The sequence below is a fragment of the Anticarsia gemmatalis genome, chromosome 17 (assembly GCF_050436995.1).
Source record: "Anticarsia gemmatalis isolate Benzon Research Colony breed Stoneville strain chromosome 17, ilAntGemm2 primary, whole genome shotgun sequence".
Lineage (NCBI taxonomy): Eukaryota > Metazoa > Arthropoda > Insecta > Lepidoptera > Erebidae > Anticarsia > Anticarsia gemmatalis.
The window spans coordinates 4,393,317-4,411,048 of NC_134761.1; the positions used below are offsets into that span (position 1 = coordinate 4,393,317).

The window sequence follows — 17,732 nt, forward strand, 5'->3', positions numbered from 1 at the left end:
AAACTACCGCTAAATGTGCTCAGAACCTGGGCATCAGTCTACTAAGTAGTTAGAACTTACTACACTACAGATTTTTTGGTTAACTTATCAGGTGGAATTAGGCAGTAGCGTTCATATATTCGCTGATATTTTACGTCTCGTAACACGGAATAGTCGCCACTTTATAATCGATCTTTGGCATGCCATTTTAATCCATATGTCCTAGAATTTAAGGTTCATTTTAAATTTATTATCAGTATCATAATGATTCTAATGCCGCGCCTACGCTGCGGCTGTATTGAGTTGGGCCTTAGAATTTATAAATTTCGGAGAAGGGTGTGTCTGCAAGTCGTTATAACATCATATTTTCTGTACAATAGCGTCACCAACTTCATTATCACAGCTCATTAATTTGCCAATTATTTATTACTGCAAAGAAAATTATGATGACCGTTTTGACTACTTTATAGAAAGAAGAATGCAGGTGTTAACCTTATCGGGGCCTGAAATTTCATATGATATGTCTATGATTTATGAGTTTATAATCCATACAGATTATCCAAAATAATCAACACTGTAAAACAATGTAGTAAACTGTTAAAAATGTGCAATGACTCAATAGCAACACGTGTTGATTTGAAACAGATTTCGTCGTATTTAATAGGATGTCTGTACATTTTTTTTAATGGGTGTCTGAATCAAATTATCCGGCAAGTTTTTGTTTATGATTCATTACTGTTTTGCTAATTAGGCGTAGATCTAATGACACAATAGATCAAGAACGAGATTCCAGATTTTAAAAAGTTACGCCATGTTTCAACGCAATTGGTTAAGTATCTCTGGAATTTAACCGATTCATTGCCACCTTCATTTTCGTGAACAATTCAGCCAGGCCCCATTCATTGGTCGGTGGCTCACCATTTGAGCCATCGGCCTCCCTGAAGGATGACTCAACTGATGAGTCATTGGCTCCTTGTAATGATTTAATGCTTTTCGCCATCATTCGAGCCAGTCTGACAACCAGAAACGTGTTACTGTGTTCTCCTATTCGAATTTGTGGATAATAAAAGTTAATATGGCGTTTCAAGGTAGTATTTGTTGGTTTTAATGAAATATTGCAGAGGTAGTAAACATTTTAGTAGTATTCAATCATTATTTATTATTGTAATATTATTTGTAGATAATCAGGACTACGACGATTTTACTGAATGTAGCCAGGCAATGTTTACTGATTTCCATGATCAACAAATTGAAGATAAAGAAAATCAAGGTTTTCCAAGCTGTCAATCGATTTTACAAAAAAGTGTACAAGATGTTTTGCGGCAGTTACACAAAAGGTTTATGACACCTGACTAATAAAAATATTCTCTAAATTGAAGGGCCAGGTCTGATATTCACGGAAATGTTTAATGAGATCTGAAAAATGGTAGTTTAAGTGTTTTTTTTTTTTTAATATCCGTTTTTATACAATTTTGGTTTGACTCACCAATTGAGCCATCGGCCTTCCTAAAGGTTTTTTAATGACTCAACTGTTGAGTCATTGGCCATGAATCGGTTAATTGGGGAATTTAGTCCATCGTTTTCCCTGTATATATTTTCCCCTAGGAGGTGCTTCCTCATGGTGTCTTTATAAAAAAATGAAGCGTAGGCAGCACACACAGCGTAAATTCTATTTCATCATTCAATGACTTACTTGAGAAAACATTACTTAAATATTTTCTCAAGTAGGTCATTGCGATTAATTGGTACAATAAAACCAAAACATACGTATAAAAATATCGTTTATTACATCTGACAATATTTTCTACAAAATATAAATTGTATAACAGTAAATTACATCGAAAAGGCACTTACAACAACTAAACGTATAAATATGGCGGTACAATTCGAGATTCTAATATCAATTTTTGTTCAGAAAACTAAAAATAAAGCAGTATTTCCACGTCAAGTTTAAATATATTTCTCTCATTCTGTGAATCAAGCACATTAAATAGTTATTATTATTAAAACAGCGCCGCTAGTGTTGTTCAAAGGAACTAATTTCTGTGAAGTATCGTCCAAACGTCAAATATTCGATTCTATCGTATCTAATTTAATAATTAATAGTCTTAGGTATTAAAGAACGCAAAAGCGCGATTTTTATACTAAGTACTATCGAGTACCGAAAGTTTGACGTTTGATTTTATTAAAGAAAAAATATTCTACGAAACACGCTAGATTCACTGATGTTTTTCATTCAAAATTACTCGATAGTTACGCAGTCACTGGTAGTACAAAATCTCCTCTATTCAATAATAAGAGCATTAGCCACTTGAATACTAATATGTAAACAAAACTAATTAGTATGATAACTAGTAATAGGGATGTTCCACTTATAACCGGATCGCGATAATATCTATGATTCAAACGTAGCCCAGTGCGTTATCATTTTCGCGTACTGTCTGTTCTACATATACTGCTAATTAGACGTACTCATTCAAATGATGCATCACTAATGATCCAAACAAACATCAATTAGTTACTGAAATCTAGCAACTAGATTAAATAATTACTCTTTACTATATGTCGCTAAATGACTGGAATCTACAGTAGTATTATAAGTTTGAGTTGTTTTCTAGCAAAATAAATGCTTAGCTCGCCAAATTTAAAATGTCCCAGCATAAGTAAAGACAATTTGGCATAACAACAGTTTTAAATTCCATGGAAGGATGTAAGATGGCTACATTTTCACAGAGAAATACTAGTAAGGTTTTAACCGTACCTGATTGTGGAAACACTGCATTGTTTAAACATGAAATGGCGAATAAATGGCAATACCTTGATTAAATTGTGTTCATTCACTGAGATTCATAGCCGCCCTTACATTTGATTTGTACTTATCTTAACCAATTTGGTATAATATGAAAAAGGTAAATATAATCATGTACTTTAATTCAACACTTCAAAATTCTTCTTAACATCTACTTGGTATATAAATATCGTCACAAAAAAATTGTGTTAAGATTATATGGTTGTAAGATCAAATGTAAGGGTAACTTTATCTCACACAAAGTTTAAAAGTAATGGCATTTTTGTACAAGCAATACATTTGGCACTTGCGAGATTACTTCATCTCTCAGTTATAAAATATAAAAGCTTATATCTACAAATACACAAAGAATAGTAGTTAAAACACAAAAATGTGATGCGACGCGATACATCTTCGGATTAGTGGGCCGCCATCGAAGATCCGCATTATTAAACAGCTTGGACAACTTTGACACTAGATTGACCACTAACCATACGATAAGAAGAAAATTGCAAAAGCATTCGTTCCATTCTTAGAGCTCACATCATTGCTTTCATAGCACACTTCGAAACGTATGATAGTCGAATGGGTATCAATTCGCAAGTTAATGAGCTTCCGAGCTTGAGTATTCCTAATCCGCGACGTCGCACCCAGTTTTGTGTATTGACCATCACTAAAGCATTAAGTTATTAAACATTTTCTACTTAATAATAGGGACGGAAGAGCAATAATGCTGAGAATATATTTTAGTATCAAAATTTTGAATAATACAACGAATTTACAACCTAAATAACTCGGCGTTTTAATCTTGTACTCAGACTCCAAGCAGGTATACATGTTTCTTTATATATAAAAGCTTGACAGAAATATTCGTATTAAAAAAGTAAAATAATAATTAAAATATTAATAATAAATACATCAGCACTGGACATTAATTTAAAAGGTACATAGATAACTTAAAACTACCCCCACTCTAAAGCTTATTTTAACGTCTGGAGCGCAAAGCACACCTTTACTATGACACGCATACCAAATAACACAATTCTCTTCTGAGAATCTAGTAAAAATGGACTCAGAAAATTGCTATATGGTAAAAAAAAAATTTATTTAAAGTATGGTATGGTAAAAAAATGGTATATTTAACTTTCGCATTGCATGAATAATATATTCCTTGATTTAACTTGACGTTTTTGCGCAAGCGGTAGGGTTGCCAGATCCAGTCTGACCATTTTCTGGACGTTTCTGCGGCCATGAACGGAATCACTGTTTTCGTCTCCGATCAGAGGCTACACTAAACAAGAAAAGCCAAAAAAATCCTCGTTGCATCGTAGCTTTGTAAAAACTTGTATTTTTTGGGACTGTAAAGTAAAATTACTGGACACGAGACAACATTCCGTGAAAATCCCGTCCCATCTGGCAACCCTAGCAAGCGGTGTAAGCTGCGTGCAAAAGCCAAGTAAACCAAAGTATTCAATAGTTGGTAAATTATGAAGTTTGTTCTCTTGTAATAAATAGTCATAGGTAGGGGTGTGCTGAGCTCCCGAATTGATTTCGTATAAAGCTTGTTCTACAACTATGGCGGCACTTTATATGCGAAAATGTATAAGCACGCATTTAATGAATATGTATCGTGCCTTACATTGTCCCACGGCAATATTGCGACGAATATTGTTTAAAATATATTCATAATCTCATCATTTGTTCTAACAACAAATAGATATAATTGGTCACAAATTCAACGGTGATTTAAGCGTTTTCGTCCTATTTGTTAAATAATTCGTATAATAACATATTAAACAATACACGTACTTACTATCTACAATCGATATTTGAAAATTATAAATACCTAATCGGACTTTATTTCCAATGGGTAACGAGTATTTAATTTAAATAATGGCCATAAGATCTCCCGAAAGAAAAGTTCGCACGAAGACACTATTTTGGTAAAACATTTTTATACAGCCAACTGGCATTCGGTTTCAATACAATTATGACTTTAGGGGAGTGGACTAAAGGGTTGAATCAGCCACTGATATATACCAACATAGAAATGTCATTACACAAAATGAAGATATGTATTTTATCTTCGGAAACGAATCGTATTCTTACGTATCCACACGTAACTGACAATTCTCAATACAATTATTAACATAAATATTTTGTGACCAAACTACATAAGGTTCTAATTTCTAAATACAATAGTCATATCAGTTATACAGACTGTGCGTCGACCTCCTCGCCGTAGTCAAGATCATCGTAAGTTAGGTCTTCGTCCAATGAGTTCACTGTTGTATCCTTGCCGCCGGGACACGCCAGACACCTGGAAATAGATATCAATTTGTTATTAATCAATCAAATAATGTGAAAGATATATCGATAGCCGGCTACAGCGATTTCATTATTGAAACTGGCCAACAGTGCAGGACTTTGTTTATAGTGTCCAAGCGCACAATACTCCGGTACACTCTCTGTTCCTTCACTCTCATAACTCGGTGGGATGGATAACGTGCATGATCAGTAAAGGGTCAGGCGAAGGACCGACGGCTTTACGTAAGTGATTGATATAATATTGTGTTTAACTATGGAAAAAAAAAACATAACACTGAGACCTACACAGAAATGATAAAAAGATGACATTGTAAAAATCCGATTGATTGAGTCGGTACATCAAAAACCACAAAAAAGCATTAATTATAATTCTATATTAATAAATGAAATAATGTTTTAACATAAGTAATAAGGCACGATCTTAAATTGTTCATCTCCATTTCCGATACTAATGATTGTACCGCACTTCAATCAGATATCGATGCGGTTGTCAATTGGAGTAATAAAAATAAGCTGTCTTTTAATGTGGCCAAGTGTAAAACAATTTCGTTCACTAGATCACGGGCACCAATTACCTACACCTATGAGCTAGGACAAGTGCCGCTTGAACGCGTCTACTCGATCAGAGACCTTGGAATTCAGTTTGACTCTAAACTAGACTTTCGCGAACATATTAGAAACATATGTAAATCGGCCAACAAATGTTTAGGTTTTGTAATTAGAATGTCATCCCAGTTCAATAGTATCAAAGCCATTAAGCTCCTTTATAACGCATACGTACGTAGTAAGCTAGAATACAATGCGGTAATATGGAATCCGCGTGAAAAGTTATACAATTTAATGATAGAAAAAGTACAAAAAAAGTTTGCGAGATTTGTATATAAACGTCAATTTGGATTTTATCCCCTTTTATACCCATCTTTATTCGTGACTGGAATGGTTGGTCTAAATACTCTGGAATTTAGACGTAGATTTATGCTTATCTTACATACTTATCAGGGCAAGTAGATAATCCATCGGTGCGCGAGTGCATACACTTATATGTCCCTAACCAATATATTCGTGGTGCGGGAAGGCGGCAACACCGATTGCTCATATGCCCACCATCATGGCACTCTGCTCGCGTCACCAATAGTCCCACTATCAGAGCCATACAACTTACTAATGATCTCTTGCAAAGTAATAGGGATGTTGACCTATTTTTTGACAAAACAAACACTATAATTTATGAAATTAAATCATTTCTTAATAATTCAATACAATAATAAATTAATATCTAATAATAAATCAATAATTATATTTGTTAATAATCTCTAATACCGTTTAAGATAATATTATTTTGTAATGTTAACTTTAATTCTGATATGTTTCTTTGTTGTAATTCCATAGCTGTATTTTATATCATGTATTATTCTAATGTCGTTTTCTGTTTGTATATTACGGTACATAAGCAAATTGGCATTTATGCTGAAAGCTTATGTACTATGTGTGTATAAATAAATAAATAAAGGCACACCTGGCGGTAACCCGATACGGCGCAGTGTGATACTGTTCATGTTCAATATTATGTTAATATTCTACACAAGTTAGCCGGCCTCGGTGCCCAGGTGTTCTTAACTTTTCAACTCTATCCATTTTGCATAAGTTGACCTTGTTAGGTTTAGATGAAGTTCAAATTTGCCTACAATTATTGTCAATCTACTCTTTAACAACCAGTCTAATCTGATGATAGACATTAATTCATATTTTAGTAAAGTTTAGGGTGTCTTTGAACAAAACCCAATTGTAGGAATAAAGAAAATTATAAATCCCTATTCAATGTCCTATTGACTAGGAATTTTATAATTTTCTTTGGCTGGAGGAAATGATAATGATACTATTTCAATATAAGTAATTAACAATTAAATTACCTGCTTTCGTTGATTCCGTAATACAAGCACTTGTCCCCGACGCACTCACAGCAGCCATCGTGGAACCATCTGTAAAATGTAAAAAAATACGTTAGTGGTTACATTAATACAAGTTATACCAGCTTTATTTTCATTAATAATAATAACCTCTTTCCTTGGTTATTAATTCTCAGGTTAATCCCAGTTAGGGCATCAAATTACAAGCCATCTATGTAAACGGCGAAATGCGTGTATTTTATTGGACAAAGTTATTATTGTCGTCGTCAACATTGGACCGCATTTTGCTGGTTCAATTTCGACGCAATATTTTTGATATTCGTATATTCTCAGGTCTAATTTGAACATTTCTAATGCCCGGTTTTTGAGTAGGTACCCTACATTTAGCGGTAGTTTATCAATTCAATAGCTTATTTTTTGCATGAGTTTTAACGCTATTGAATAGATAAACTGCCGATAAATGTACCTCAGAAACCGGAGGTTAAAGTCGCATTGGATTGCAGAATACCAACAAGTTGTAATTATAAATCTTATACCTCAGGCTGTTAGCGCCCATGGACCTGCAAGAAGCGCGGCACTTGTCACACGACATGCACTGCGACATATACGCGACGGTGCAGTTCAGCGTCACCACGTCACGACTCACCGGCTCTGATTCTTGTTCCACACTCTCTGTAATATGTACACAACATATATTATTATACTATTTAAGTATAACTATAGAATGTAGGTAGTTGTAGCTGTTGTTGTTTGTTGTTTGTCGTATGGTTAGTGGTCAACCTAGTGTCAAAGTTGTTCAAGCCGCCCGAGAGGCCTTTGACGTGGCTTAACGACTGTTGCTTATTTCGAAGAACGACTTTGAAAGAAGAAATAAGTGTATAGGGCGTTACTGCATCTGCATATTTTTGGGAGTCCCTAACGAGCGATCTGTTCCGTTCATGGGTTGACTATGCCCAACTGCTGATATGGTATTTAAGATCAGATACATAAGAGGAGACTGTCCTTGTTGAAATTGGCTGAAGATGTCATCATAACAATTAAATAGACCTGGTATCTAAGTCCTGGTACAATATGTCGAAAATAAACGATTTTCTCTCTAATCGTACTTAAATGGTGTATTATAAATACTTAGATATATGTATACGGCGGAAAACCTTGTTTCAATGTTTCCTAACAAGCTGTATCGTTCTAAAAATAATTCCAGTAAACAGAATCGGTTGATGATTCCCGCATTGCTTTGCCATCGAAATTAGAAACTGGCAGGAACAAACACAGTAAGTAATCGAGAAACACTTGAACACACAAGTTAAAGGAAAACAAATTAAACTTGTATGTGACAACGAGACCTGGCTCAAATCTGCACATACTCGGAAGAAACATCTGATCTTTCGATGTCTTTAACTTTATCATATTTTGGCCTGTAATGAAATCGCAATTTAATAATATTAGAGTGTATTTATACTCTAATATTATTTAACTAGCTGACCCGTGCGGCTCTGCTCGCGTGAATTTCGTACTGTTGCTTATTCGTTTGAGCACACGAATTGCGAAGCACTACCTACACACCTACACATAAAAATACTAACAACTCTTTTGTCATCTAATGGTTATTTACGAAAGGGACCCGAAGAGCACACAATGTGACACAGGCTCAGGCAGGCCTGATTTCCTGTGGTTACCTTCTTTTCCGCTCTCGTCTGTTTCCGTACCAGTTTACAGTGTAAAATATAATACCTTATTATAGACTGACCATTGCTTACCCGTCTGGATTCAGAATATTATTATAGGTACAGACAGACCTATCTGTGCCGCAGCTCTTCACACGCGTAATAATGTAGTATACTTGCGTTGATACGTCCGAAACCGCGTAACCCGTAATTATTTTTTATATATCATCCGTCGTTTATTTTTTTTACAACTTACCACATAGTCTGTTTCATAGCTATCCAATTTATTTCCTTAATGCAACCAATTAATTTGGTTACGTGTTACGAACTACAACGTCAACTGTTAGTTGCGGCGAACAACGACAACAAACGAAATTACTCGGTTTGCCATCTAGGATATCCCGACCGCACCGGAACCACGTAAACCAACATTTTTGTGTAATATATCATACAACATTTATGTTTGAAAATCTTATAAATGTATAGCCTGTTTTAAAGGTATTTTTTTTACAATAAAGCAATCAAAATAAATTAATTAGGAAAAACATGCTGTGTTGCTGACCATAACGCCATCTATTGGTTGGTGCTAACAACAGGTATCGATACGGCAGGCACCGCGTTAACCATATGCGAATGTTGTGAAATGAATTGCAATGCCATCTATGGTATCTTTAGGGAAACGCAGGTTCAAACGATTTCTACGTATTTTATTCAATTTTCTAAAAATCTATGAAATTTTATGCGATAAAAAGTATCCCAATACTTGCTCCACTACTTATTCTATGCATATAACAAATGTCAGTGCATTCTATCCGGTAGTTTTTACGTGATAGCGTAACATACAGACGGAGGACAGACAGACAGACAGACAGAAAAGAAAATTATAAATTGCAGATTCGGTATCAGTATCCGTTACTTAACATCCCCCATTGGTTTTTTTTTAAATATATTCAATGTACAGAATTGACCTCTCTACAGATTTATTATAAGTATTGATATATTCGATTTCACCCAGTAGTCTCAAGGCCTAACCCCTCCCTCGTTCGGGTGAGGACTGGAGACCCTTGCCCAGCATTGGGACAGTAACGGGTTAACTCTATTGTCTGTTTATATTGTCTCTATTGAATCTGTTTAGTGGTTTTGGTGTTTATACATATAGCTGCAACGAGAGACTACCTAGTTTGCGTTGTAATGCGTAGTATAAGTACGCAGATGCGGCGACGCATCGTCTAATACGCATTGCTCATATTGGTAATACTATAGTCTACACAAGCATGCATGCTTGCCGCATGTCATGGCGTAATTATTTCCTCCTTGTCTCGCTGCGCCGCGTGTGGTAAAGCCCTAATGCAACACAGACACACTGTGTGGTCAAAACTGGTTTCAAACCCTTTTACTTCTCACGGGTGTCGTAAAAGGCGCCTACGATTACAATGAAGAATTTTGATCAAACAACTGTTCTGTCTTAAACGAATTTCTTCATGAAACCAAACTGTATTTTTACAATAATAATAGACAATGCTATTGTCAGCCCATTAGCCTTAGGAACCCAAAAGCGGCGCGTCCGCTGCGTCGCAATCGGCGCGTATGGATTTGTTGCTTTGTATTAATTTCAATGGAACTGTGTCCACTTGATCCAGAGTTCGGCAGGATAGAATACAAAGTGACAAATCCTTACGGTCCGTACTCTCCGATTCCGACATAGCAGACGCGCAGATATAAAAAAATACAAAATCTTTAGAAAGTTAAGAGGATAAACCAAGTTGCCAGAACTAAGACAAAAGATGGATTTAAAATAAAGCCATATCGATCAATAGATTACTATCGAACGCAGGTAATATTGACATTCCAAGTAAATGAGTCATTTTATCTCTCAGTAGGATGGCCCTTTTGTTTTTTTTCCGAACCCCGGCGATCGAATGAAGTCATTGTCGGCGACATTATACAACAAAGTTCTAAGAATGTTACAAGTGTTATCTAATTTACGGTTAGGTTTTAACTGTTATTTCATTTGAATGACGACTTTGTACTACTAGGTGGCCGTTTTTTTTTCAATTTGTAGAAAACTTACTCTATAGTCTATAGGATAAAAATTTCCAAGACTAAACAGTACTAAATAAGTATTCATATTATCATTCATGTTTCATTGTTTGTCAATAAACTGCTAAAACAAGAAGGCAATAAATAGTTAAGATAATTGATTCCAAGAATTACTAATAAAATAATGAAGTAATATATTAATCGGAAATATTAAATAGATTCCTATGTTCAATAACTTATAACATTATTAATCTAACAATATTGAATTTCTGAACACCTGGCAGCCTCCTGGTGAGGCAGACTAATTAAAAACACACAATAATGCAGATTATAAAGAAACATGACACTTATAATGTGTGGTAGTAATATAATATGAGCATGATTTTAATTTCTAATGCAAATTAATGAGGAGTGGTACTTGTGTAAACAAAGTTGATTAGAATCTTGTTTTATGCGTCATGTGATGTGTTTACTTAGATGAAATCTATGGATGTGAATATGACGTAAAATAGAACAAATAAATCTCTGCTTGAGATCTATTAATAAAGAAGATTAATAGGTCAAAAATTATAGAGTATAAATCTGGATCTATATAAATAACTATGATTCTTAATCTAATACTTAACTTTTTATTTTTTGTATAAAATTAGCCTAGTCTCACATTTGACCAAAAGGCTTCTCTCTTGGAATTAGAGTCCCTTCAGTTTCAAGTAAAGAATAAAGACAAGGAGTTAGGTAGATTCATAATATTGGGCCCTGAATTTAATGTTTTCTCAGATGTGGTAGGGGCTAGTGGCATTGAATAATAATAGCCCACAAGTCAATGTAACGAAAAAAATATCCAAATCAAACTTCTGAATGGTCCAGAAGTTTGATGAAATATACTCACGTAAATGATACACCAACTCGGGTACAGGTCTGTACGCTGATAGGTCAATGTCAACGGGGTATGTGATGGATAGCCATCTCTGTTGAGGGTCTGGGTCACTGGTGAGAGCAGCAAACAGTCCGGGCACACCATCAGCGAGCTCCTCCACATATGATGTCTTGGATAACTCTGTCTGTGTGTCGTTCGGTTTAGGACACATGTCTGGGAAAAAAAGATATTTCAACTTATTACTTGAATTTAAGACCAACATATATTTTATAGAGTTACAGCATCAATTATTGATTAATATTTTGGTTATTTGCAAAGTGCCCAGAACTTTATACTTATGTATTTGTTTTTAAAGTAAGCTTAGAAGTTAAAAATTTAAAATGGAAAGATGTAGTGAAATAGAGGGGAATTTAAACAAATCCTCAAATGATGCCTCAGTTTTTAGAGAGAACAATAAAATAGTATTGTTTAAGGCTGTGCAGATATCGTATAAGTAGCTATACTCTCTGTTACTGGGTACAATTTAGTATAATTCTGAACTAAATAGAATACAAGGTAGGTTTTACATAATGTCTTAAGTAACAAGTGTCAGTACAAAATACTTACCAACACAACTGCAACATTCACTATACAAGTAACTAAGGCAGTTGAAGCAGTCCTTGCAGCAGGAGCAGTCTTTCAAATCACATTTACAAGACTGAGTTAGCATACACTTTGATACCACACTGGCACAAATGGCCTCATTGCACGCGTATACTATAGGCACTATACACAGCAACGCTACTACGAAATAAAATCTTCCAGCCATTGCCAAAATCTAAGATAAACTATAAACAAAGTTGAAGATTTACAAACTTGTGAAAATAAACAACACACGTTATTGTAAACTTTGTCAATAAATTGTGATCTCGCGTAGTGAACTTGTCGCGAATATTATAAACTGTTAGTTTTAAGAACTCACTACGGATATATATGCGATCTATACACTAATTATTATTTAAAATTATAATTCTGTAAACTTGTTTGGCGTCCACCTGTTGTAAAAAGTTTACATTGAATGAATGAAAAACTAAGTGACCGAACGAAATGAACAATTTATAGTAAAACTGACAGATAATATATATGAACTGTGAGTTCTTCGACATGAAAATATATTTCAAATAATGTCTTATCAGTTAAGTAATTTTTCAATTACTTGATACAAAATTAAACAGAATACTTCAAATAAATTTGGAATTTCCTTATCATCACATACTGTTACCAATTATTTTGTTTTTCAGTTTGGCAACATCCTAAACGGATATGGTCGGAAACCGCGGTAAATCCAAATAATTATGTGGTGTATAATGTACAGCAATAAAATGGATAAATTATTTTAAAATCTTCTGATATTATTGTCTATATCTTAGGTAAATTGACTAATTTGATTTGTTCCAATTCAAAACAATTAATATTAATAACTATATATTTACTGTATAGAATATTATCTCGTTTCCAAATTAAAAATAAAATAGAGTGATACAGAACAAGTTCATAATTTATTTTAAGGCAGAGTTATATTTATTTTATGTTTCAGTGATAATGGATGAAACAAAAATATAATTGAACCCCCACTCGCGGAAGGCGACTGGATTAAAAGATAACAATTGATGAAAATCTGTCTATCATGAGCCCCAGCTTATCACGAGGAATGTACCTATTATGATAATCGGATAATTACCATATCTTTATAAATATGTTTATACCAGAAACGCATAGAATTTCAGTAGTGGTTATAATAGGACTTGAGCAAGATGGTAAGCAAATTAAAAACTTAATTTATTACCACGTTTGTACAGTACGGACATAAGTTCTTAAATATAAAGCATTAAGTTTCATAACAAACAGAAAAAAATGCAGTCGAATTGAAAACCTCCTTCTTTTCATGAAGTCGGTTAAAAGTTATAATAGGTTTTAAAAAAAATCATGTCTGAATACAGTTTTTATGGATACTCATGTACTTGAAGATCATAATGATTTTCCAGAAAAGTTGTTTATGTAATTGCATTTATTTTCATAATCAAATAAATAAGATATACTCTTATCTATGCTTCACGAGATACTTAGGTAGATATCGAAGTTGGCAAAAACATAGTCTTTCCATTTGCAATAAAAATATACATGTACCTAAGTAGTATACAATATAATACAAGTACGGTTTTTTACTAGGGTCAGCTGGCTCTGTTGTTCAGTCTTGGGATATTAGTCACTTATGTGACTGCGTATAAGAACCCTTACTACGCAGCCGGGAGGTCGGTGAACGTCCACCTCTTTGAATGGAAGTGGGATGACATCGCTGATGAGTGCGAGAGGTTCCTTGGACCTAAGGGCTATGGAGGGATTCAGGTTAGTGTTATAATTTAACTATGTAGGTACAATAAAAATCTTCGCATTTATATCTAAAGTGGCGGACCAAGAATTTTCCCTAAAGCTATAAACTATAAAATTTTTCTTTCAAATTTAAGGTCGGGAAGTCATTTCCGACACTTTTTTTCTATGTTTTTAGCAATTTTTTGGTGGAATTACTGCTAAGAACGGCGACAAACCTTAATTAGCAATCGCCTGCTGTCGGTCCAAAAACGTTACCAATGCTTTACGCGTCTACTTTTTTTGAAGCCTCAAACTTTCAATCATTTTCTATTTGCTGCAATTTTTAGATATCACCACCGAATGAGAACGTAGTACTGTGGACGTACAATCGGCCATGGTGGGAGCGCTACCAGCCCATGTCGTATGCCTTAGTGACGCGCTCTGGCAATGAACAGCAGTTCGCTAACATGCTGCGACGTTGTAACGCTGCTGGAGTTAGGTAAGACATAAAACTATATTATCAAATATCTTCTGTCAGGTGCATTTTTTTTTTTGAATAATCCGTATCTTCTTTTTCCCGTAATATGTAGTATCGAATCAAATTCACCGAGCAGTCATCGGCAGAAAAAACAAAAATGTTCTAGACCTTTGAAGTTTTATTAAACCAAGTCAAAATACAACTAGGGCACTTGTAACTCCATAAATGTCAAGTCAGCTACGTACTTGGCGTCTAACCTTCCAAAATAATCAAATGTTTCCAGAATATACGTAGACGCAGTAATAAACCACATGACAGGCGAGCCTCCAGAAAACGTGGGCACAGCCGGCAATACTGCGGTATTCTCTGACTGGTACTACCCGGGAGTGCCGTACACTAGGGAGCACTTCAACTGGCCTCACTGCGTCATTGATGGCATGGACTATGTCAACAATGCTTGGAGGGTAAGCACCTATTGGAATACTACTTTTTTAACCTGTTATCGTCCTACTGCTGGGCATGGGTCTCCTCTCGAACAAATCGATATTTTCCAATCTTTTCTAACAACATTGATTGACATCCAGTATACTCGTAGCTTGAAATTTTACTCCATTCTTCTCAGACTTTGTGCTTTTGCAGCCTCCTGTTTTGCTAATTTTGCTTATTCCAATTATTATTTTTAGGTACGCAACTGTGAACTTGTAGGATTAAAAGACTTAAATCAAGCAAACGAGCATGTGCGGAACATGATCGTGAACTTTATGAACAAACTCATTGATTTGGGAGTTGCAGGATTCAGGTAATGTTTAACTCTTTTAACTAGCACTTAATTAGTAATGTAGAATAATAAAATACTTTAGGCAAGTAAAACATGTATGAGAATCTCCTTGAAATAAAGAAGCCAAATAATATTATTATTTAAAAAACCTGACGGTTGAGCTCAGTTGTTGTTCAATTCACCTTATTGTAAATATTTTGTATAGGATTGACGCAGCAAAACACATGTGGCCTGAAGACCTTCGCATCATCTACGACCGTCTTCATAATCTTAACACGGAACACGGATTCCCATCCAACGCTAGACCTTACATCTACCAAGAAGTAATTGACTACGGCGGTGAAGCCATCAGCAGAGATGAATACACTCCATTAGGAGCGGTCACAGAGTTTAAAGCTGGTTTAGAACTGAGCAATGCCTTTAGAGGAGGGAACCAACTTAGATGGTTGTCGACTTGGGGTCCACAATGGGCTCTATTAGCCCATGAAGATGCACTCACCTTCATTGACAATCATGACAACGAGAGAGGTCACGGCGGTGGAGGAGGTATCTTAACATATAAGGAACCAAGGCCTTATAAAGGAGCAATAGCTTTCCTGCTAGCTCATCCATATGGAGAACCTCAAATCATGAGCAGTTTCGATTTCTGGGATTCGGAGGTGGGCCCTCCTATGGATCGTGATGGCAATATTATTTCGCCTGCTATTAATTCTGTGAGTATTTTTGGCAGACATTTTTATAGATATATCTCCACAATGTGCAATCCGTAAATACAGGTCAGCCGTCCTTCTACATGAGCTCCTAATGATAACTGATAAAGCCTCAGTCTAGCTGGAGCATCCTTGTTTTTAATACCAACCCACGATCTAATTCAGGCATAACTGACAAAGGTCGTGTTATCGTGTAAATTCAACCTAGCAGCACCTTTCCAAAAGAATGGTGGGTATCCGAAATAATAAAAAAGGCTCAAAAACCGGATTAGAAGATTTGGTGATACTTGAAGGACTATTCCACTTATTTTCTTCAAATAATATCAAAATTATCTTCCATTGCTAGGATAACTCTTGCGGCAACGGCTGGATATGCCAGCACCGTTGGCGTCAGATCTACGCAATGGTGGACTTCAGGAACGTGGCTGCCAATACTCCTCTAACCAACTGGTGGGATAATGGCAGTAATCAGATCGCCTTCTGCCGAGGAAACAACGCTTTCATCGCATTTAATAATGATTATTGGGATCTTAATCAGACTTTACAGGTTTGAAAATTATACCTATTGACTAGTGTTCACTAAAATTCGAGTCTAAGTAATGTTCTTTGGTCTAAAACAATAAAATTCAAAGTAGCTTTCGGTCTTCCTTTTTTCATTAATGGTATTAACTTATTGCTAAGTTATATAAGTGAGTTCATATAGTTAGTTTCTTATCATGTATATAACTATAGATATGATTAACCACATCTATTAAGTTTTCTGTCAACGATTTACAAGAGTTATTTACTACAATTTCTTCTTGCAAATACTAAGCTATTGAAGGTGTTTATGTAGGTAATTGATAATTCAGTTTTCCGTATATTTTATTAAACTTTTTTTCGATAAAATCCTCTCCATTTTTCATATTTTCTTGTTCCATAGACCTGTCTTCCAGCTGGTACATATTGCGACGTGATCTCAGGCAACAAAGTGAACAATAGATGTGAAGGCAAGACAGTCACAGTGGGCAGTGACGGACGCGCGAACATTGTGGTAGGAGCCAATGACTACGATCTCATGCTGGCCATACATGTGGGATCCGAGGTAAGAGCAGATCAGTTCTTCATATGCAGTCGAAATATTCTAAATTATCTATTAGCAACTTTCATACAGCAATCTAGAGCGCTATTTTTCCTTACAATAGAATTTGGATCACTTTAACATTTTATAGTATAGACATTCTTTACAAAGGTCACATAAGATATTAGGTACTCATTTCCTAGGAAAATTAAATGAGGTCGAGTTTGACATTAAATAACTCAAATTAACCTAAAAGAGTTGAATTAGAAACCAAATAAAAACTAATGGATGTTAGTTAGTCATCATAAATCATAAATAGATATGTAATATAGATATTACTTATATTATATTATATTTTTTACAGAGTCGCCTGTAAATGACATCGACGTGCGTGCTGCATACAATTATCAAGAACAATTAAAGCCAGCAAGATAAATTACAGTTTTATTAAAATTAAATATACGAGCCCAGCTGTTTAAACGTTATTTTATTTGCTTACTTCCTTCTTTACCCGTTGCTTCCTTAGGCTGCTTGAAAATGTTTTAGTTTTAATCGATATGGTAAAAGAACTTAATATAAAGCCGTTTTTTTTGCAAATTTACTGTCTAAAATAGTACCAGTTTCACGTTTTCAAAAAATTTTGATTTTTTCTATAGTTACAGTGTACTTTTACAAAAAAAATACCTTTGTTTGAATAAAGCTACGGGCCAAAACCGATGAAAAATAATTGCTCCAAAACAGTCGAACATTTCCATATTCGAGGTGATATTT

At 34.9% G+C, this 17,732-nt stretch overlaps 2 protein-coding genes across 2 annotated transcripts; one reads left to right on the top strand and one right to left on the bottom strand.

Annotated features, from left to right (window-relative positions):
- Positions 1 to 1,743: 1,743 nt before the first annotated feature.
- cv (twisted gastrulation BMP signaling modulator crossveinless) lies at positions 1,744 to 12,639 on the bottom strand. Its single transcript, XM_076125327.1, has 5 exons — positions 12,193 to 12,639; positions 11,599 to 11,799; positions 7,539 to 7,674; positions 7,006 to 7,074; positions 1,744 to 5,087 (listed from the first exon to the last, which is right to left on the bottom strand). Exons 1-5 carry the CDS (start codon positions 12,392 to 12,394, stop codon positions 4,979 to 4,981), a joined length of 717 nt encoding a protein of 238 aa, XP_075981442.1. The 5' UTR covers positions 12,395 to 12,639; the 3' UTR covers positions 1,744 to 4,978.
- A 235-nt stretch (positions 12,640 to 12,874) lies between these two features.
- Positions 12,875 to 17,436, top strand: LOC142980046 (alpha-amylase 2-like). The gene is made up of 10 exons (XM_076125322.1): positions 12,875 to 12,995; positions 13,163 to 13,382; positions 13,795 to 13,971; positions 14,283 to 14,434; positions 14,697 to 14,877; positions 15,097 to 15,212; positions 15,397 to 15,904; positions 16,248 to 16,448; positions 16,824 to 16,985; positions 17,326 to 17,436. Exons 2-10 carry the CDS (start codon positions 13,380 to 13,382, stop codon positions 17,335 to 17,337), a joined length of 1,512 nt encoding a protein of 503 aa, XP_075981437.1. The 5' UTR covers positions 12,875 to 12,995; positions 13,163 to 13,379; the 3' UTR covers positions 17,338 to 17,436.
- The last annotated feature ends 296 nt before the right edge of the window (positions 17,437 to 17,732 follow it).